Source organism: Melanerpes formicivorus, unplaced genomic scaffold, assembly GCF_026170545.1.
Source record: "Melanerpes formicivorus ecotype bairdi unplaced genomic scaffold, bMelFor1.0.p_v2 SCAF_62, whole genome shotgun sequence".
Classification (NCBI taxonomy): Eukaryota; Metazoa; Chordata; class Aves; order Piciformes; family Picidae; genus Melanerpes; species Melanerpes formicivorus.
This window is the reverse complement of record NW_027142414.1, coordinates 809,193-827,803: the sequence shown is the minus strand read 5'-3', so window position 1 is coordinate 827,803 and position 18,611 is coordinate 809,193. Positions and strand designations below refer to the sequence as shown.

General features: G+C 44.0%; 1 protein-coding gene across 4 annotated transcripts in view; it reads right to left on the bottom strand.

The window, feature by feature from the left end:
* Positions 1 to 4,192: 4,192 nt before the first annotated feature.
* The window catches only part of RAD51B (RAD51 paralog B), a 443,129-nt gene continuing 428,710 nt past the window's right edge, over positions 4,193 to 18,611 (bottom strand). For all 4 annotated transcript variants that reach the window (XM_068162067.1, XM_068162069.1, XM_068162066.1 and 1 more), the window contains exon 11: positions 4,193 to 4,571. In XM_068162067.1, the coding sequence (XP_068018168.1) occupies positions 4,420 to 4,571 (152 nt within the window). In that variant the 3' untranslated portion in view covers positions 4,193 to 4,419. The remainder of the gene's footprint in view (positions 4,572 to 18,611) is intronic.

Sequence of the window (18,611 nt, the reverse complement as noted above, 5' to 3'; positions counted from 1 at the left end):
CTGTAATGCAGCGATTCCCGCCCCACAGTTATGCTGTGTTCCTCTCTTCTGTCCTCCCAGTTTGTGCTGCAGCTGTTTATTTCCTCTTTCTGGCTATAAGGCATTTTATTTATTGGTGCTGGATTTCCTGTTGCCTGCAGCTGCTGTACTTTACTCCCTCCAGCTCACTTTGCTGTTCAAGTCAGCCTGTAAGTTTGTTAACCCACTGACTGAGGTGCTCTCAGCAGTTTTGGTGGGTGGTTGTATTGAGCAGCACTTGACAAAGAAGGCGACTTGCATGGCAGCCTCAGCATACAAGCAAAAGCTGATGTGGGGAGTCCTCACAGGGATAGGAGGGGTCTCTTTTTAATAACTTATACAGAGATTATGCTTTCTTGGATGACAGCAGCAGCTCTTGTTTTGCTTGCTCACATGCACTAGGGGAGGAAGTCAGCTCTTTGAACTCTACATGGTCTGCAGGTCTGAGGGACGAGGGGTTGAAGGTTTGCAATTATTTATATTTCAGGCTGTGAGCCACATTGTGGTGGAAACGTCATCCACACGTGAGGTTCATGAATGACTACCCTGACCTTTTGTGGACATTCAACATCTCCCTAGTAAACACAAAGATTGCTCACACAGAAAGTGAGATCGTGAAGGAGAAAAAATGTTTTGCTGCTTCGAATGTGATTTTGCTGCTGGAAGGAAGGAGGAGGCATGAGCTCTTAACACTTTGTCTTTTACAAGCAAGGCCAGTTGGAAAAGTTCACTCATATGTGCTGGGAGAACTGGTTCACCTAATTCTATGTTGTCCAGTACTGGTTTGATACTGTTTCAAGGGGTAGAACATAAGGTTGAGCAGCACTTAATGCTCTACCTCGTGTTTCACATGTGAGGGGCTGCCCTAATTCTGTCATCTTTTCCTTCTGCTCGGTGGGAATTTTGGGCCTGAAAAGTGAATAAGGAGAGTTAATGGTGAAATGAACCCCAAGGCATGGAGGCAGCTTTGGTGTGTTCCCCTGCAATGCAGCCACAGCCCTGTCAAGACGCAATCCTTTCAGCTGCTGTTCAGAGTGGGCATTTGCTGACGAAGAAGCACTGCAGGTGCAGCACCATTAGACACTTTTTCCTTTGTGTCAGATGTTCAAGAGCTGGGCAGGAACATTAGATAAGAAACAATCTTCTGACATCTTCCAGGTAAGATGGAAATGGGAGTTCCTGAGCATTTGAATTATGAAAGATCCCAGTGTGTTACCTGCAAGCCAGCATTTTAACCCCAGCGTCCTGGCCACATTCCAGCCCTGCTAATTACATCCTGCCTATGTGAAAATTCCCCTGCGTTTGTACACCACTTTCTTCCCTGCTTGTTTTCAGCAGCTGTGTGGAGCTGCCAGACGTGGCAAAGCACTTGCCATGTTCCACCTCAGGCCTGGCTGGCTTTCAGCAGAGAATGAAATGAGCACTGTGCACAGCATTTGCAGTGCACTGGATGCTCTGCGGAGCTAGAGAAGAAGGGTACCCAAGGACCAGGGCTGGGGCCTTGTTGTAGAGTGTGAAGAGGCCAAAGGCACTGGTGCTAGGGTACACCACAGGGTCACAGGAGAGACAGGAGGAGGCTGCTGCACTGACCTCATTGTTCTCTCAGCCAGAAGGGCTGCAATAGCTGCTCCACACTGATCTGGCTTTAAGGGCTGACTGACTGCAGCTTGCTTTGCACTTGGGAAGAAGCTCTCAGTCCTGCTTATGCCAGCCACTGTCAATACATTTCCAACTTATGTATGTCTGGTTATCAATTGGTGTGGACAAGGTAAGCTAAGGGAGAAGAAATAACTAAAAGCCTAAAAGGATTTGCTTCCTTCTCTTCCACTTCATGACTCATATATGCATTGTTTTTCGCTCAGACCTGTTGGGAGCAGCTCTCTTCAACTGATCATTAATCCTCCTGGTAAAAACCTGACTCATATCACTGGAGAGGAACTGGCTGATGGATTATCTGTCTCTTCTGAAGAGGGGAAAGAGATGGCTGCAGCTGTAGTTACAGGATTCTGATAATAAAGAGCAGTAAGAAATGCAGGTCACATATAGAAGGATAATGAAATCACATATATTCAATACAGCAGTGACTTACCAGCTCATCTATCCAATTTTCATGACAGCCAAGTTCTCTGTTTGATTATGGCATTTTTACCACAGTCCTGCATGAATATTATGCACATGCAAAAATGTTTGAGGTTGTTCCTAATAGCATACAAACCCCACTGTCAGCAGTGGAGCCAGTACATGCCCAAGGCAGAGCAGTGACTGCTTTCCTTTCCCTCCCCATATTCCTTTCTGATTTTTTCAACGTCTTAATTCCCTGGGACGACAACTGTGAGTAGTCCTTCTGTTACAATCAGGAAAAAAAAAAGGTTATCTCAAGGTGTGATACCAGTATGTTTTCACTGTATCCCAGGAAGGGAAGTTCAGCAAGCCTTGAGAGAGAATGTGTTCTGTGTTGTATAAGCCAGAAAGCTGTGATTCAGACTCAAGTCCTCTTGCCACGTTGCCCATGTGACTTCAGGCAAGGCACAGCTTTTTTAGTCTCATTAGCCTGTCTTTAAACTGTACTTAGTACTTGCTTCATGGGGCTGAGCAGGGGATTAAGATTTAATTCATTAATGTTTGTAAAACATTTTAGAACTTGGATGGCAATTCCTAGGTAGTGCTGAGAGTAATAAAAACCTTATCTCCCTCTCCAACTGCAAATGGTCCCGCAATAATAGAGGAATGAGTGAAACACTGCTTGCATTTCCATGTTTATAATAATAAACCCCACTACCTTCCAGCTTCCCCTCTCTCTCTGCCCATGTGCTTTAAAAAAAGAGAGAGGCAGCAATAAGAAATTGCTCCCTGGAGACTCAAATACATCTCAGTGGAATTTTCCCTGCCTTCAGCCTTTTGTGCTTCTGAAAGGTCCTGGAACTAGACACGTGACTGTGAAAGCAAAAAACACTTCTGTGTATGAGTGCTTTACCAAATATTTACAAGATACTCAGATATAATGGCTGCAAGCAAGTGCTGCAAGGTTTGACTGAGTGGCCTGCAGCACTGTCAAGAAGAAAAATCTAAACTTTAGTTAAAACAAAATTAAAAGTAAATTTTACAAAGGTCTCTTTGGTAATTCTGAAGCTGGAGAATTGCTCTTCCCCAAGGTGAAACATACCAGCTTTTAAAAGTAGCTTGTTGAAATGGAATAGCTTCCTTGTTGTGATGGAAACTTCCTTGCTAAAGGAAAGCCAAAGCCGCAAGAGTGGGCACGTAAGTAGGTAGTTGCTGAGGAGTATTCTCCATGCCATCCTGTTTGGTAGCTGGGAGTGATGCAACATTAGCTTCCACATTCCATCAGCTTTTTAGCCTCTTGCATTGCCATGGTAAGAGTGTGCAGTAATTGGTAATAAGCGCCATGTGCTCCCCAGGTCCTCTGTCATCACTCAAAGACTGCCTAGCAAATAGCAACCAGAAAATGATCACCTGACTATCACAACTGGCCCCACTGCAGATGATTTCCCTGCTCAGTTACCTGCAGCTGCTTCAGCAGTACTCCAGGCCTCCTGTACTTCTGTACAGGTTCCTCTGCTTTTGAAGCGGTTGCTCAGGGAGGCTTGCTCTGTGACTGCAGAGGACAGAACCAGCCTGTCAGGCCAATGGTGACTGTGAACTGGGCAGCTGGCACTAACTGAACCCAGGGCTTTCCCTTAGGGATGTGGGGCTTGAGAACTGGCAACAACCTGATCCTGATCACAGTGCAGCCAGTGAAGCCTTTGGTGGCCTTGAGCAAGTCATACATTCTCTATGTGAGTAAATAGTTCTGTGGTTTGCAGTCACAAAAGTGCTTTGAAGACAGAGGAAGCTGAGCAGCTGTAATGCACACCAATCTTCCCACAGTTTAGATTGCCACCTGTTCTACCATTCTGAACTGTCAGAGCCTGGTTATTAGCAACCCTGTTAGATCATCTCTGGTGATTTTCAAATGAGTTACAGGAGTAAAACCTCACTGGACTGTTTCTTCTCAATCAAGCCAAGGAGTGGGTTTTTTCATTGCTCTTGAAAAGTATAAGCAAACATTTCATTATGTTACGGGCTGTGGACACCAAGCCCTTTGCTGTGTTTGACTGTGAGGTGACAGGATGAATTAGGAAGGCACGTGTGGCTTATGCTTCTTCATCAGCAGGTGTGTTGTTCAGAGGCTTTTATTACTATGTCACTTAGAGTAGCTTGAACAAAATAGAGAAGTTTCCTAAGTTCAGAGTTAAGTATGGTCCTACGGATACAAAAACCATCACTTGGTTTAAAGCTAGTCTTTAAAGAGACCAAAGAAGGCAATGCTCATGATCTGCTTCACTGGATTTTTGAAAACTGAGGTTGTCATTAATTTCTTAGTGGATGCCTCAGTTGTCCTTGCTATAGATTGGAGGTATTGCTGGGAGTCCCACCAGTAACACTGGGTAAAGCAGCATCAAGGGAAGTGTCTTTCAAGGCTGTGCTCCTCACTTGTATGGTCTGCAGGGCAGGGTTGGTGCCTTCCCAGGCTAAATTCGTTTGATCCTTTCTCTCTGAAAGACACAATAAAGACAGACACCTGAATGCCAGTGTGTCAGAACAAGATCACAGTTCCTCTAGTAAGCAATCACTTGGAAAGCCACTCAATCCAGAAAACAAATCAAGGTTATCAGTTCAGTATGAACTAATTTCACAGACTTGATGAAAACGGATTTACTTATTTGTAACAATCCTCTTCCTGCTGCCTGCCTGTCCTGCTCATTGTCAGTATCCAGAGTCTCCTTCTCACTCTGGCTTGCAAAGTTTCTGATTGCTACTCTCAAACTCTGGAACCAAACCTTAGACTAGTCCAGGCCCCTCTACTATCCTTTGACAGAGCTCTTCAGAGGCCAGAGCATATCCTCCTTGCTGAGGACCTTGTTTCACCCTAATTTTCCAATAAAACTGTTTTTTGGTAGCCAGTGCCTGTGAGCAGAGAATGGGCTGTGCAAGAGGATTAGCATTCTCTAACGTTAACATTCTCTATTACAGCTCTTTCTCTACAGTTCAAACACACTCCCTAAACAGAGCACAGCTTATACCAACATACTTTCCAACAATCAGAATCATAGAATAGCTGAGGTTGGAAAGGACCTTAGAGATCATCTACTCCAACCTCCCTGCCATGGACAGGGACGCCTCACAACTTAACTCAGCAGCTCAAGGCTTCATCCAACCTGGCAAAGAACATCCCCAGGGAGGAGGCATCCATAACCTCCCTGGGCAGCCTATTCCAGAGTCTCACCACCCTCGTACTGAAAAGATTCCTCCTAAGATCCACTCTAAACCTACTCTCCCTCAGCTTCAAACCATTCCCTCTTGTCCTATTGCTGGACACCTTTCTGAAAGTCCCTCTCCAACCTTCCTGTAGGATGCCTTCAGGAAATGGAAGGCAGCTCTAAGGCCCTTCTCTAGGCTGAACAACCCCAGCTCCCTCAGCCTATCCTCAGAGCAGAGGTGTTCCAGCCCTTGGATTGTCTTTGTGGCTCTCCTCTGGACTCATGCCAACAGCTCTGTGTCCTTCTTATGTTGGGAACACCAGAACTGGACACAGTATTTGAGGTGGCTTCTCACAAGAGCAGTGTAAAGGGGAAGAATCACCTCTCTTGACCTGCTGGTCACATTCCTCTTGATGCAGCCTAGGATACAGTCTGCCTTCTGGGCTACATGAGTGCACTGCTGGCTCATGCTGAGCTTCTCATCAATTAATAGACCCGAGTCTCTTCCTTCACAGCTATTCTCAACCCATTCTGCACCCAGCCTGTATTTGTGCCTGGGACTACCTGACCCATCACAGAATCACAGAATGGTAGGGGCTGAAAGAGACCTCTCCAACCCCACTGCTAATGCAGGTACGCCTAGATCGGGTTGCACAGGAACACATCCAGGCAGGTTTTGGAAGTCTCCAGAGAAGAAGGCTCCATAACCTCTCTGGGCAGCCTGTTCCAGTGGTCCAGCACTCTCAAAGTAAGAAATTTCTCCTTAATTCAAGTGAAACCTCCTGTGTTCTAGCTTGTACTTATCACTGGCCACCACTGAGAAGAGCCCAGCCCCATCCTCACGACCTCCAGCCTTTAGATATTTATTCATAAGATCTCTCAGTCTTCTCTTTTCCGGGCTAAAAGTCTGGAAAGGTGTCTCAGCCTCTCCTTGTAAGAGAGTTACTCCAGTACCCTAATCATCCTCTTGGCCCTCTGATGGACTCTTGCCAGTAGTTCCCTGTCCCTCTTGTATTGGAGAGCCCAGAAGCAGACACAATACTCCAGGTGAGGTCTCACCAGGGCAGAGCAGCAGTGGCAGAGGACCTCCCTCGACCTGCTAGACACATTCTTCACAGTGCACCCCAGAATGTTGTTGGTTGTCTTGGCCACCAGGGAACATTGCTGGCTCATGGTGAAGTGTTGTCCACCAGCGCTCCCAGGTCCCTTTCCACAGAGCTGTTTTCCAGCAGGTTGACTCCTAACCTGTACTGATGTATGGGGCTGTTCTTCCCCAGGTTCAGGTCTCTACACTTGCCCTTGTTGAACTTCATGAGCTGAATACCTAGGCTGAGAGCAGAGCCTTATTACTAACCAGTGTGAGCTGCTCTTCTTCCAGTCTTAGTCCCACGTCAGCGCCAGGCTATAAAGTGCCTTGGTATGAAGTTGTCTATGCAAATAGAGAATATTGTATTTCTGTGACTAGACACCTGCTGAAAATGGACTGTTTGTGAAGGGAGATACTACAAAATGGAAGCCTTCCTGATCAGCCTGCAAACTGATGAGAACACAGACTGAAGAGACAGTTACCAGGACCAAAATATCCAAGGTTCTGATCATTCATCTGTCAGATCACATCATGTCCTCATGTTTGCTGCTATTAACTGTGGTGCAATGTGTCCCGGGCCTATTCAAACATGCTTCTCCTCTTCTGATCTCTACAGCTGACCCACTGAGGCAAGCTCCAATGTAGCACAGGGGATCCTCAGCAGCCTGAAGGCCTCTATAGAACAGCCAGTTCACACCTGGGCTGGTTCCTATTGTTCTGTATCTAAGCTTTGGAGAAAGTCAATAAAGCTGAAAGGAGAAGGGTGGAAATCTAGGCACTGCACTGCAACAGGCCATGACATTATTTACAGAGGTGATATTGTAGAAGAAACACAAGGCTTACACTGGTTGCCATGGGAAGCTGTCTCTCATTTCCCCTTCTCCTCTTTAGCCCTGTTACTATATGAAAAAAACAACTGCACTAGAAGAGAGCTGCTCATCTAACTGTCCTAGTATAATTATCCTGGCAATCATGATAATTCTGATGCTGGCACAATAAACCTCACATTTGCCAATACACCTTTATGAATCCCTCCAGTGCACTATGCTATACTGACAATGGGGATATGGTTTAGGGGTGAACTTTATAAAGTAGGGTTATTGGTTGGACTTTATGATCCTGAGAGTCTTTTCCAACCTGAATGTTTCTGAAATTCTGTGAAAAGCACCTCTAAGGCTGTTTAAACAGCTTTGGTATTTACTGCAAGGCAGCTACAGCATTGTTTAAGATTATATCCCTACCCACCTATACTTAATTTTAATGTAGAGCTGGCTTGACAACCCAGGAAATGTACAATAAATTCGGTGAATTTACTGGGAAAGCCTAAAAAATCAATGCACTTGTCTATACTCTGTCTAGCTTTGGGAGAGGGGTGGCAGCAAATGTATCTGAGAACTCATTTCAATAGAAAGCTAGGTAGGGGAGTAGGTAAGCAAATTCTTTCCAAAGAATCAGCTCCTAGTGAGCCTTTGGGAACTTGAGAGATACTTATCCTATCAAAACCAACCAACCAAAGCCCCAAAAGCCCACTCTCTCAGCAAGGGAACAGAAAATACTGTCTTCAAGGAGAATTTAGGCATTCCTTAGTCATGATGTATTAGGCTTATAAACACTCTCATTCTTAGTGCATTGAAGACAATGTAAAAGACTGTACTGTCATTCCAGCCAGCTACATTTCTGAGCCTGAGATAACCCAGTAAATATGAATTTCCAATCTGCTTGTTTTGTTTCTGTAAATCATGATGTCTAGAAAGATCACAGGAATTTTGGAAGCCTGTGTAACACCACTGCTTTTTGAACAGTGCTGCTCAGGAATTCCAGGCCTCATGAGTCTCAGATTTTGTAAAGCAGCTGGCTATAGGTTTCAGCCACAGGATACTACAGCTTATTTCTGGTTTTCATTAAGGTCCATTTTCCAGCAAACAGGGCTTGCATAGGAAGTTTAGTTCCAAGTTTAGCTGAAGAATGACACCACCCATCTGTATTCATGAACTCTAAAGCTTAACATAGCTTTTTAGCACCGTTTTCCTAGAATATCTGCTAGTTACTAATAGGTATTGGACATTTCCCACTGATTTTGCATGGACTAGCATTACACACTTGTATCTTTACCTGGAGGTGGCTGATGCTACATAAAACTGCTTGGATTTATAGACAGGCTCTGATTCAGTCTTTTAAAAAAAATTTCCCTGAGTAATTCAACTGATGGAAGTGGCCTAAATGATTAGAGGCAAACACATGTAACCCTTTCACGGTGCTAGAAGCTATTGCAAAGTTATTTGTAGTGTATGTATGCAAATAATCTTCGGTTTGAGATAGACTGGGAGAAGTTTGAGAGGGATTTCCCTGCTTTAAGTAATCTATTGTTGCTTCGTAGCTTCCTCTATTCAGATATCTGGGAGGCATAAGCATGACACTGCTGGTAATTTCTCAGCAAGCAAAGACAATGTGCTCAGTGACGGTGGTCTTGCAGCTGGCTCCCTATCTGGAGTGAAGAAGGCCTGAAGGAGATGTGTGGGGAATAACTCAGGTTGTGAGGGCTGTACTCACTGTCACACTTGGAAAGTGGCCCGCAGCCAGGAAGATCTGTGTGCTGTCCTCAGACATGACCCTGGCCTACTCAGAACTCTAATTTTGTATTTCTTGATCCAGGCAGAGTGCTGCACCTCACACATGATGGGTGCTGTCAGTTCAGCTTCTGACCAGTGTGGGGCACTTACAAGATCCCTGCTGAGCATATGGCTGTTGCTGCCCTTCCTGGCCATTCCCATTGGGAGGCGAGGAACAAAACTTGTCTTACCATGTACTCAGGCAGATCTAATCCCAGTAAAGATACTCATGGAAATGACAGGCTGGACAAGAAGAAGCTTTAATGCAGGTAGGAGAAACACCCTGCCTGCTAGCAACCCATGGAGAGTTGTGTGCTGCTCAGATCATACTGCTTCTGATAGCCAGGTGAGCCTGTTCAGTGCTAGGCTGGGTACTGCTCTCTCCCCAGCACATGGTGCTGTACGGATTATGGTGTTACGGTTCCAAATGGGAAGATTTATAATTCAGCAACTATCCAGATTCTGAGAAACACATTTACCGAAAACCACAGCTCAGGGAAATACAACAGGTGAAGTAAGCATGGTGGCACTGCGGAGGAAGGAAATCTCCCTGCAGTGCACTGATAAGAGCACGCTTGATATATACTGCACTCAATCCGGACAATCCCGCAAGCGGGAAAACACAGACTAGCTGAAGGAAATTCAGCTGGGAGCCCCTGGGGACCGAATCAGTCTGTTAAAATGCTTTGTTGGTTTTATTTATCACTGCTTAATTAGGATGCTTAACCAACACATTGGAAAGATAGTAGCTGTTAAATATTCAACGGGCTGACCTCTCAGTTACAATATGACAATTCTGAACAAAGTTTATGGATAACTTGTTCTGCCAACAAAGCCAAAGGGAACTGGGCTGGAACACAACAAAAAAAAGGGGAAAAAAAAAAAAAAAAAAAAAAAAGTAAAAAAAAAGAGTGGGGTTAGGAAAAAAAAAAAGTAGGGCACTGTTGTGTAGACCTGGTTAAAAATCCAGGTCTTGCCATGGGCTCATTGAATGGTTCTGGGCAAGTTGTTTCCTGCCCTGTGCCTCAGTTTTTCCCATCTGTAAAAGGAGCACAACCTTCCTTGTAAATCACTGAGATGAACAGCCAGAAAAGCAGTAATACGTTATTAATTACTTATTACTATTTCTGAGCAAGAAAAACCAAGGAGACATCAGTCTTACAGGGTTTTCTTGATCCTCATAAAGCATAAAAAAGCACCACATAACGTGAGCTTCACACAACAGAAACTTCTGCCGAGCCACCTTTAAGAAGAAATAGTGGGTGCACAATTAAAAGAAAGTTGAAAGTGGGCAGACACTCAGGAAAACACTCCAGATGGTGCAAGGAGTTAGGCTGCAGAGCAGGCTCCCACAGGAAGCGGTGAAACCCCCATTGTTTGAGACATTTGAAACGGAATTCTTCAAAGCGCTAGCATATATAACACGGGAAACTGTTCTGCACTGCCACAGAGGTAGCACCACTGGGACAACCTGTGGTACTTACACCTCCCATTTCTACACTTTAAAGAGGATGATTGCTGCTATGCCTATGAAGAACTGTAGACTCTCTTTTTATCAATACAGTATCTGAGGAACCTCTACTGAGAGGTAACCCTGTTGTGTTTTTGTAGGAGACTGATTCAGCAACCCTGTTAGATCTTTCACATGCATTCTTCTGAGATCTGAACTTTCTATGTCCAAGAGGAGACAAAAAGCCCTCTAGTCCCTGTTTCAGAATTACAGTGTGCATCCTACAGAGAGACTATTTATTTCCCATATTACTATCTAATGAAAAACTGGGTGGCTTGATTTTTACAAGCAGTGGTTTGCAGAAGAAATTCCATGATTTTAATGGGAACCAAATGAGAGATCATTACGTAAACAGCATTATGAGACACAGAACGAATGCGGAGACATTAAATGCTCTGGGTCAAACTCACCAAAATGGGAACTGGCAGCAGTGTGATGGAACACTGGGGTTTCTCCACTCCGAGATACTACTGCAAGCAATTCCTGCTGCTGCTAATGCTGGTTCAGCTCCTCTGGAGGTAGCTGTGGAGGGAGTCTGACTGCTGCTGTTGTTACTGGCACTTACAGTCTTAAGACGTTCTCTGAAATCCAAATTCAAAGCTCTGGGCTGGTTTAATTGGTACAACTCGGTTTACCAGTTGGAGCAGGCAGAGGAATAAAAATTTTTACAAAGAGCTTAGAAGTAGAGATTTAATACCTTCTTTCCTCTTGGTCTCTCAGAGCTGCTGGTATACAAAAAAAGAGGCTGATTGACTCAAATGGCCTGTGTGCACTAGTGACCCTGTCTTACTTTATCCACTGGGGTAAGATGGCCATGACACGCTCTCGATTGCCTCTCCTCTCTTCCGGTGGGAGCGCTGGGGCCCGGAGCAGCAGGGCTGTGCACCCCAGCACGCCTCGCCCACCGCCTCTGCACATGAGAGCTGGCACTGCCTGCATGCTGCCTCTGGCCCTGGCCCAGGCTGCAGCAATTTCCTCAGGAATGAATCATGAACAAAAACCCAAACGAGCTATTTAAGCAGTTTTCTTCTCCCCCTGCAACTATCCTGTCCAGTATCATATTCCTGACAGTTTATTCTTCAAGAATTTAGTCATCTAAGGTTTCAGTGACTCATGTGATGAACCTTCTACCCATTTCCTGGAAAGAGTCCTGCATGGTCCTCTACACCTCCCTGCTGTTTTCCTCGAGGGTCTCATTCTTGCTACATTTTCACATAGTTCAGCTTTCCTCCATTTTTTTTTGGGGTGGAAGAGGAGGGTAAAAATACCTTAAGTGCACCCAAATTTGCAGTGTAACTGGAAAGCATTGTGGTGAAAGAAACATCTGGAAAACAAAAATGGGCCCTGAACCAGAGAGTCGTTTTTTGGAAGTAGCTGCCTCTTGGGCTGAAAGATGATTGGAAGAAAAGGAGCTGCTGTAAAAAGAGCTGTGTGGTACAACATGATCATGAATTTTCCAGGTCTGTACTCTGTAAAATGAAGATGAAATGGATGTGAAGGCTCTCTCAGGTTATTGCCTGGCTGGGTGTGACTGACCCTGAGAAATAGCGCTGATGAGAAGTACCCTGACATAAACTACTGAATAAATTCAGCTGGATGGGAACCAAAGTAACCATTTTACATATTCAGGCCAATGTGAAAGACACTTCACTGTGGAAAACAACTGCTTCCTTTCGTTGACTAAAAAGAAAGTAAAAGAGCTGTTCAGACAGCTGGAAGGATACTCTGACCTAAGCAGGGTGTGCTATGCCTACTGCAGGCAGCTGCCTGGACATAAGCAATGCCCAGACCATAGCTCCTATCCCATGTAGAAGTGCTACCTCTGCATATTTATGAGTTAAAGTGGGGGTGGAGTGTGGGTGGGGCATGGGGTGTGTGTGTCTACTATTCTTAAAATATTCAGAAGCCTATGTGAGTGTGGAACCACACAGAAACAGTGCTGGTGCAGGCTTACTGGCCTGCTATGCCTTCCTTGCCTAAGTCAGCAGACTAAGCATTCTGGCTTACACCAACTTGCAGTAGGGCTAGTTAAGGAATTTGCAGATCTGTCTGATGGGGACAGGGTCAACATGTCCAGCATTCTTAGAGAGTGATTTCAGCCTTCAGTTACAGCAGTAAAACTGGTATGTACACTAGTGTATGTGCATATATATATACATACAAGCACGTCAGTGTCTATACGCTGACCTGCACCACAAGCCTCTTTCCTTCAAAGTGATGGTGTCACTTCAAAGTTGGCCTGTCATTCTTCTTATTAAAAAATACCCAAACTAAAACAACAAACCTCTGCAAGCCTTCATTCCAACAGCAATGTTTCCATGATTTATCTTAAGAAGGGAACATTGCCCCCCTGCAGTGCTTGCCGCAACTCAAACATTGCAGCTCTGTGCAAGAGCATGAGAATCAGAGAGCAAGCTGAACAATCTATTTTCACTGCTCCAGAAGAGAACTACAAAAAGTAAAAAAAAATACCCAAAGCAGTGACAAATAAATTTGATTTTAGTGGTGGCTGCAGTATTATCTATAGCATGGCTAAGGAAGACAAAAGGCTTGAAGCATGCATGCATTTCTAGTGATTTCTACAAGATGTGACTAAGTGTGAGATGGGGACTCATGGGAGCCATCTACACTGGAAGAAAGAGATTTCTTTTTCTTTGGCTGATTTGTCTTACTCCTTACACCTTGCCTTTCACATTTGAGAAACTGGTGAGAAGAAATTGCCTCACTGTTTTCAAAGCTAGAAAATAATGTGAAGCTTGGGTAAGCTATTCAGGGAACAAACCCCTGTTTTTTTGTGGAAGAGCTCTCGTATGCTTGGACACAGTGGGAAAAGGCTTTCTCCTAAATATCTGGAGCCTGCTGTTCTACTGAAAGGGAAGTATTGCTTGCTTCTTTCCTCAAGTCTGCAAGAAGTAGCAATCACTATGAGATGAAAAAAAAGAAGGGATATATGAAGACAACTATACTTTCCTGACATGACTACTGACTGCATGCACATACACACACTGCACACAGCTCCTCAGTTGGGAAGGTCTGTGTACTGAGAAGAGAAAAAAAAACTAGTGAAGCCTGCCCAAAAGGGGCTGTGAAGACAGATCTTGTGGCAGACCAGTGATTTCACCAAAAAGTTTTTGGAAGCTGTAAACAGGAAATGGTTAAGTAAAAGCAGGTGGAGCATGCTGACTGCAGGAACAATGCAGGAAATAGCTGAGCGTCTGAATGGATGCAAAAAAAATACTCTTCTGCTCACTCCTTGGCAGTCACAGTACACCTACTCCTCCTCCTCCTCCTGGTCCTCCTTTGCTACCCTTATCTCCCCAAGCTACAAAGTCTTGCTGTCTGCAAACACCTTTTGCTTGAGTAATCTGCTCTCCTTGAATTTCAGAACCAGAAAGGGTGACTTGAGAGGCTTTGCCTGGAAGGCAAGAGACAGGAGGGACTCACCTGCTGTGCAAAGGATGAGTCAGAAGCACCCAGCAGTACCCACTGTATACTAGAGGCTTCAGGTCTGAGGAGTTGGAACGGTGTCTTTGGCTACTGCCCCAGGTGCTTCAGTCCCAAGTGCACTTTGCATAAGTTATCAGAGAACCATTATTCCTCTTGTCCCTTTCATTCCAGGAGGCTCCCAAAGCACATAGCTGTAGGAATCATCCTCCATCTCTACTGAAACACAGTCCCTTCTGGGGCAGAGCACTGCAGCTGTTTAATAGCTCACAGCAACATCACACAAACAGATGGAAAAGAAAGTGAAATGTGTAAGAAGAGTTCTTTCCACTTCCAAATCTTCCTTTCTCTCTTCTTTGTCCACAGAAATTTGTGCCAAATCCAGACAGCTACAGATGTGTGTCTTTCCCACCAGTATCTGCAAAGACTTGGCTCTGGAGATTGAGATCTATTTGCCAACATACAACCTCCTGGCACTTTCAGCCCCAAGAGTCGAGTTCCTGCTCACACACTCATCCCTGGCTGTGCTGCCAGACATGCTATGGCATGGAGGACAGATGTGTCCATAAGTGACAATTCTGCTTTCTTTTAGATTAGTATATCATTGATGTAAAATTGTTTAACATAGACAAGACACTCTTGCCTTCAAAGAATTCTAAACAGTCACATTAAACCCCCAAGGAAAGTTAAGAAAGGAACAAATAGATTAGTTTGAATAATTTTGACCTTGTCTACATTTTAAGTATCAGATGGTAAAGTTAAGGTGGCAAACTCTACTTCTAGGTACTTCTCCTCCTCTACTAGATTTAAATTGAAGAAAAAAGCATAATTTCTTCTTATACTCTGAGCAAAGAATACTCCAATGGCAAACAGGCTTCTGTGGAGTTACAACTGCACAAACAAAAAGTTTGTTTTTTTCCTGGAAGAGAAATCTTGCACAGAAATCCTACCCTCTTCTGACATTGTTATTTTGGCAAAGCTTACCAGGTGTTGTTTGGAGTTCAAATTTAAGCTGCCTTTTCTACATATTTTAAAATAGAGAGTTACTACATACAACCTAATGCTTTTAAAGTTCAAACTCTCAAATCCTAGTCTAGTCAGAGCCCTTGAGAGTAGGGTTCAAACTCACCTTGCCCAGTCTCCAGTATCCCACACTGCTGCCCAGGTCCTGAAAACAGTCATAGTATGAGTCTGGTGCCCTGCACCACTGCTCCCAGGGGAGGAGGGAGTGGGCACTGCCAGAGCAGAGGCACCACCACATTCATCCAGGATGCCCTGGGGCACAGACAGAATGTGTCTATTAAATTCAGGTGGATAGCAGGACAGCTTCAGGGAGTTAAACCTTGGTGCTGACCTTTGGGAAAAAACAGTCTGATTCCTAACAATCTAAGAAACTGAGAGAAAATAATTGGAATGAGCTGAACAAAAAAAACAGGTGTCTCTTGCCGTCTTCTTTCAGTTTCTACTGCCCTGCACCCTTACCCACATTTTTTTTACACTTAAGTTGTTGAGAAAAATGGCAGGAATGAGGTTCCTGGTATAATTACAGTTTGCTGAGAAAATCACAGCCTGCAGCAGTAATTCCTTTAGTGCTAGAGACAGATGCTGCTGAGGTCTAATCATGGTCTGCCCACTAACCAGGCCCTGAGTCTAATCTGTCATCAGCTGAGAGGCCACTAGCTCCTGCTGCGTGTGTGAACCCGAGCTGCTCAGCTTGTTCCTCTCCCCTCACCCAGAGCCAGGCAGTGCCAGAGGGAGGATATGTTTCCATTCACTCCTTGCCCTCAGCCACAGTGATACTACAACTTCAATGCGCTGCTTGTCTCTCCTCCATGCCTAGTATCAGGGCCACTCAAAGCCTCGCTGGAAAGACCTCAAGTGGTTGTTTTCACATACAATGCCACATAGTCACTGTAGTTCAAAAATACAATTTAAGCGGAGATAAGTTGAAGCAGAGGCTTAATGAGAACAGCATGTAACTAATTCCTCCTTTCAAAATGTATGGTATTTTCTGCTTATTAAGAGGACAAGGCTGCACTCAGTGATGGATCATATAACCTCCATATGTTAACAACAATAAAACCCAAAACAGTATGAGTGCTGATGAGGACACAAGTAGGAGGAAGAGGGAAAAACAGAACTGGGTGTATTGAAAAAAAGACCTGGGAGAGAGCATATGTGTAAGGAGAGACTGAATAAATCTCTCCTATATGCTACACACAGCTGCCATTGCTGTAAAATATTTTATGTCTAACATTCAAAGAGCACGGGGCCACATCTCTGAAATTCTCTGTGCTGGTCAAAGAAGCCCAAAAAACAACTGACCTCACTAGCTCAGAAGTACCCCTGTGCAGGCAAAATTCACCATGGTACTGCATTAACAAAGTTAAATTGGATTTGGGTCACAGAAAGAAACCAGTAGAAGAACTCTGTTTTAAAGGTGTGTTGCTGTAGTAGGAGTGAACCAGTGAGGACTGAGAAAGTCCCTAAGGTAATACCCACCTTATGGCATCTGTATAGTTAACAGGTGCCCTGAATTCGCAGGGGAGATGCTAGGTTTGGAAGGTTTAGACTAAACAGCTGTGTTTTGCACAAGTAGCTCTTAAGAAAGGCATAAGGGAAAAGAGTAGGTCATCATTTCTGGTAAGAGGCAAAAGCATATTAAACTAGCTGACTTTCTGTAGCAGCCTGTGGCCAACTAGATTTCTTCATGTTCAGCTTTTCCGAGTCTGCACATGTTAGATGGGCACACGCAATAATACTCAGCAGGCCTCTGCAGTAAAGGCATGCACGGAAGCTTCTCAGCCACTGACAGACAGTGTGGCACTATGTCTCAGAGAAGAGGAAGGAGTGACTCATACAGGAAGAAAAACAAAGCAAAGATGAACTTAGAGCATAAGAGAAGAGGCAGACTGTTGGCTGTAAATCAGTTTTCTTGCACTCAGAAGGGTGGGTATTATGGTGAGAGGAATTGTACTTGACAGTAATGGAAGTCCAGGGAAGTTTGATTAAGATCAAATGGCAGTCACAGGGCAACACAGTAAAGAGGCTTTAAGGCGAAAATCAAAGACAGGAAGTGACTAAGCAGGTCAGAAGCTGTGGGTAGTGAGCTGGATAGATTAAGTGGGACTTAGAGCAACTAAGTTAGCTCTGCTAATGACAAGTGATAACATTCACAAAGTTTAAGAAACCTGACTCTGAAATCACCTTCAAGGCCTTGATAGTGAATCAGAGATTGATGAGTTCTAATAGTATCTACATCAGAACAGGTACTGTATGTATTTTAACAAGAGATAGGTTTCACAGACGCTTTCTGACCCTGCCAGGCTTCCTGTAAATAGTGTGTTGTTTTGAGAGCAGGCCTTCTTCTTAAGGAGGTAGGAAAAATAAATTGACTGATAGAAACTGTGAGACTCTGAGAAGAGTCACTACTGCAGGATGAAAGGGCAGATGCAATAGAGAAACATTTTTCCAACCCCTAAATTCAATTTCTTTGATTCAACAGCTTTGTTCACATCCAGGGCAGCCAGAAGAGAACAGTCACCTTGTATTTTTGTACCTGATGAGAAAACTCCAGATTGTATATGTGCACTGGGACAGTTCAATGTGCGTCTATTTCAGCTTCAAAGAGGCTTTCAATGCTCTTTCAGATGTAGGGTGTGAGGAAGGGTGAGAACTGCTAAAGCTAGCCCCATCCTCATTAAATCTTTGCCCTCTCTGGAGCAAGCATGCAAGTGGAGAGAATAGAAGATATGCATGAGCAACTGAGCATCTGTGATCTCATGACCTTTGACTGTTGTATTATGGGAAATGTATTCTCTGGTTGCTATGCTTTTCTAATTCATTTGTATTTTCCTTCAGCGACTCCCTTGTATTTTCTTTGGTGCTCCTGTGTAATGGTTTCAAGGAACCACAGATATCTCCAAGTTAAGCATGCATACAATAGCTTTAATTAAATGTTTGTGAATATCCCACAGTAAAGCAAGGAAAAGAGAAAGCAAACACTATTGTACTCACTTGTACCTATCCCTTCTGAGCCCTGGCTTGAGTGGAGGCATCTGCACCACTGCCCTTTAAGTCCATTTCTAACCTATTGTGCAATGAAGGCCGTTGGGACCTGTTGCTCTGCATGTAAGCACTTTGAGCATTTCCCTTCCATTAAAAAAGCTGCAGGTTAACTGCAAAAGGTGCAACACTCTAAACTTTTAGGCTAAGCTAGAAGAAATAAAAAATAAATGATGAGGGCAGACATTTTTTACTCCACTTGCAGAAAGTGGAGAATAAGGTTAAAAATATCCTTCATCATTCTTAAAATACACTAAGATGCTATAGGGAGGATAAAAGCAAAGTTTCAATCTGCTTCAATATTATGAAATTAATCTTCTCTGTTCCCTGTGCCATTGACACAATTTCGGTCTTGGTGCCACCCTCCACAGTTAGTTGCCTATTTGTTATTCCTTTAATGTGGATCTTTGCTTCTATAAAATTTCATATGTACAGAAGAAAGCTGCAAAGGATCTATGTTTTAATTTCAATTGTTTAAAATAAATATACGTGAGGGAAATGAAATTTGGAAGGGGAACTTTCATCATGCAAGGATGGATGAATAAGAAACAGTATGTGAAGGCTATCAGTAGGTTATTTAAATCAAATACAAGACACTTTTACAGCACAGAAAGCAGTGA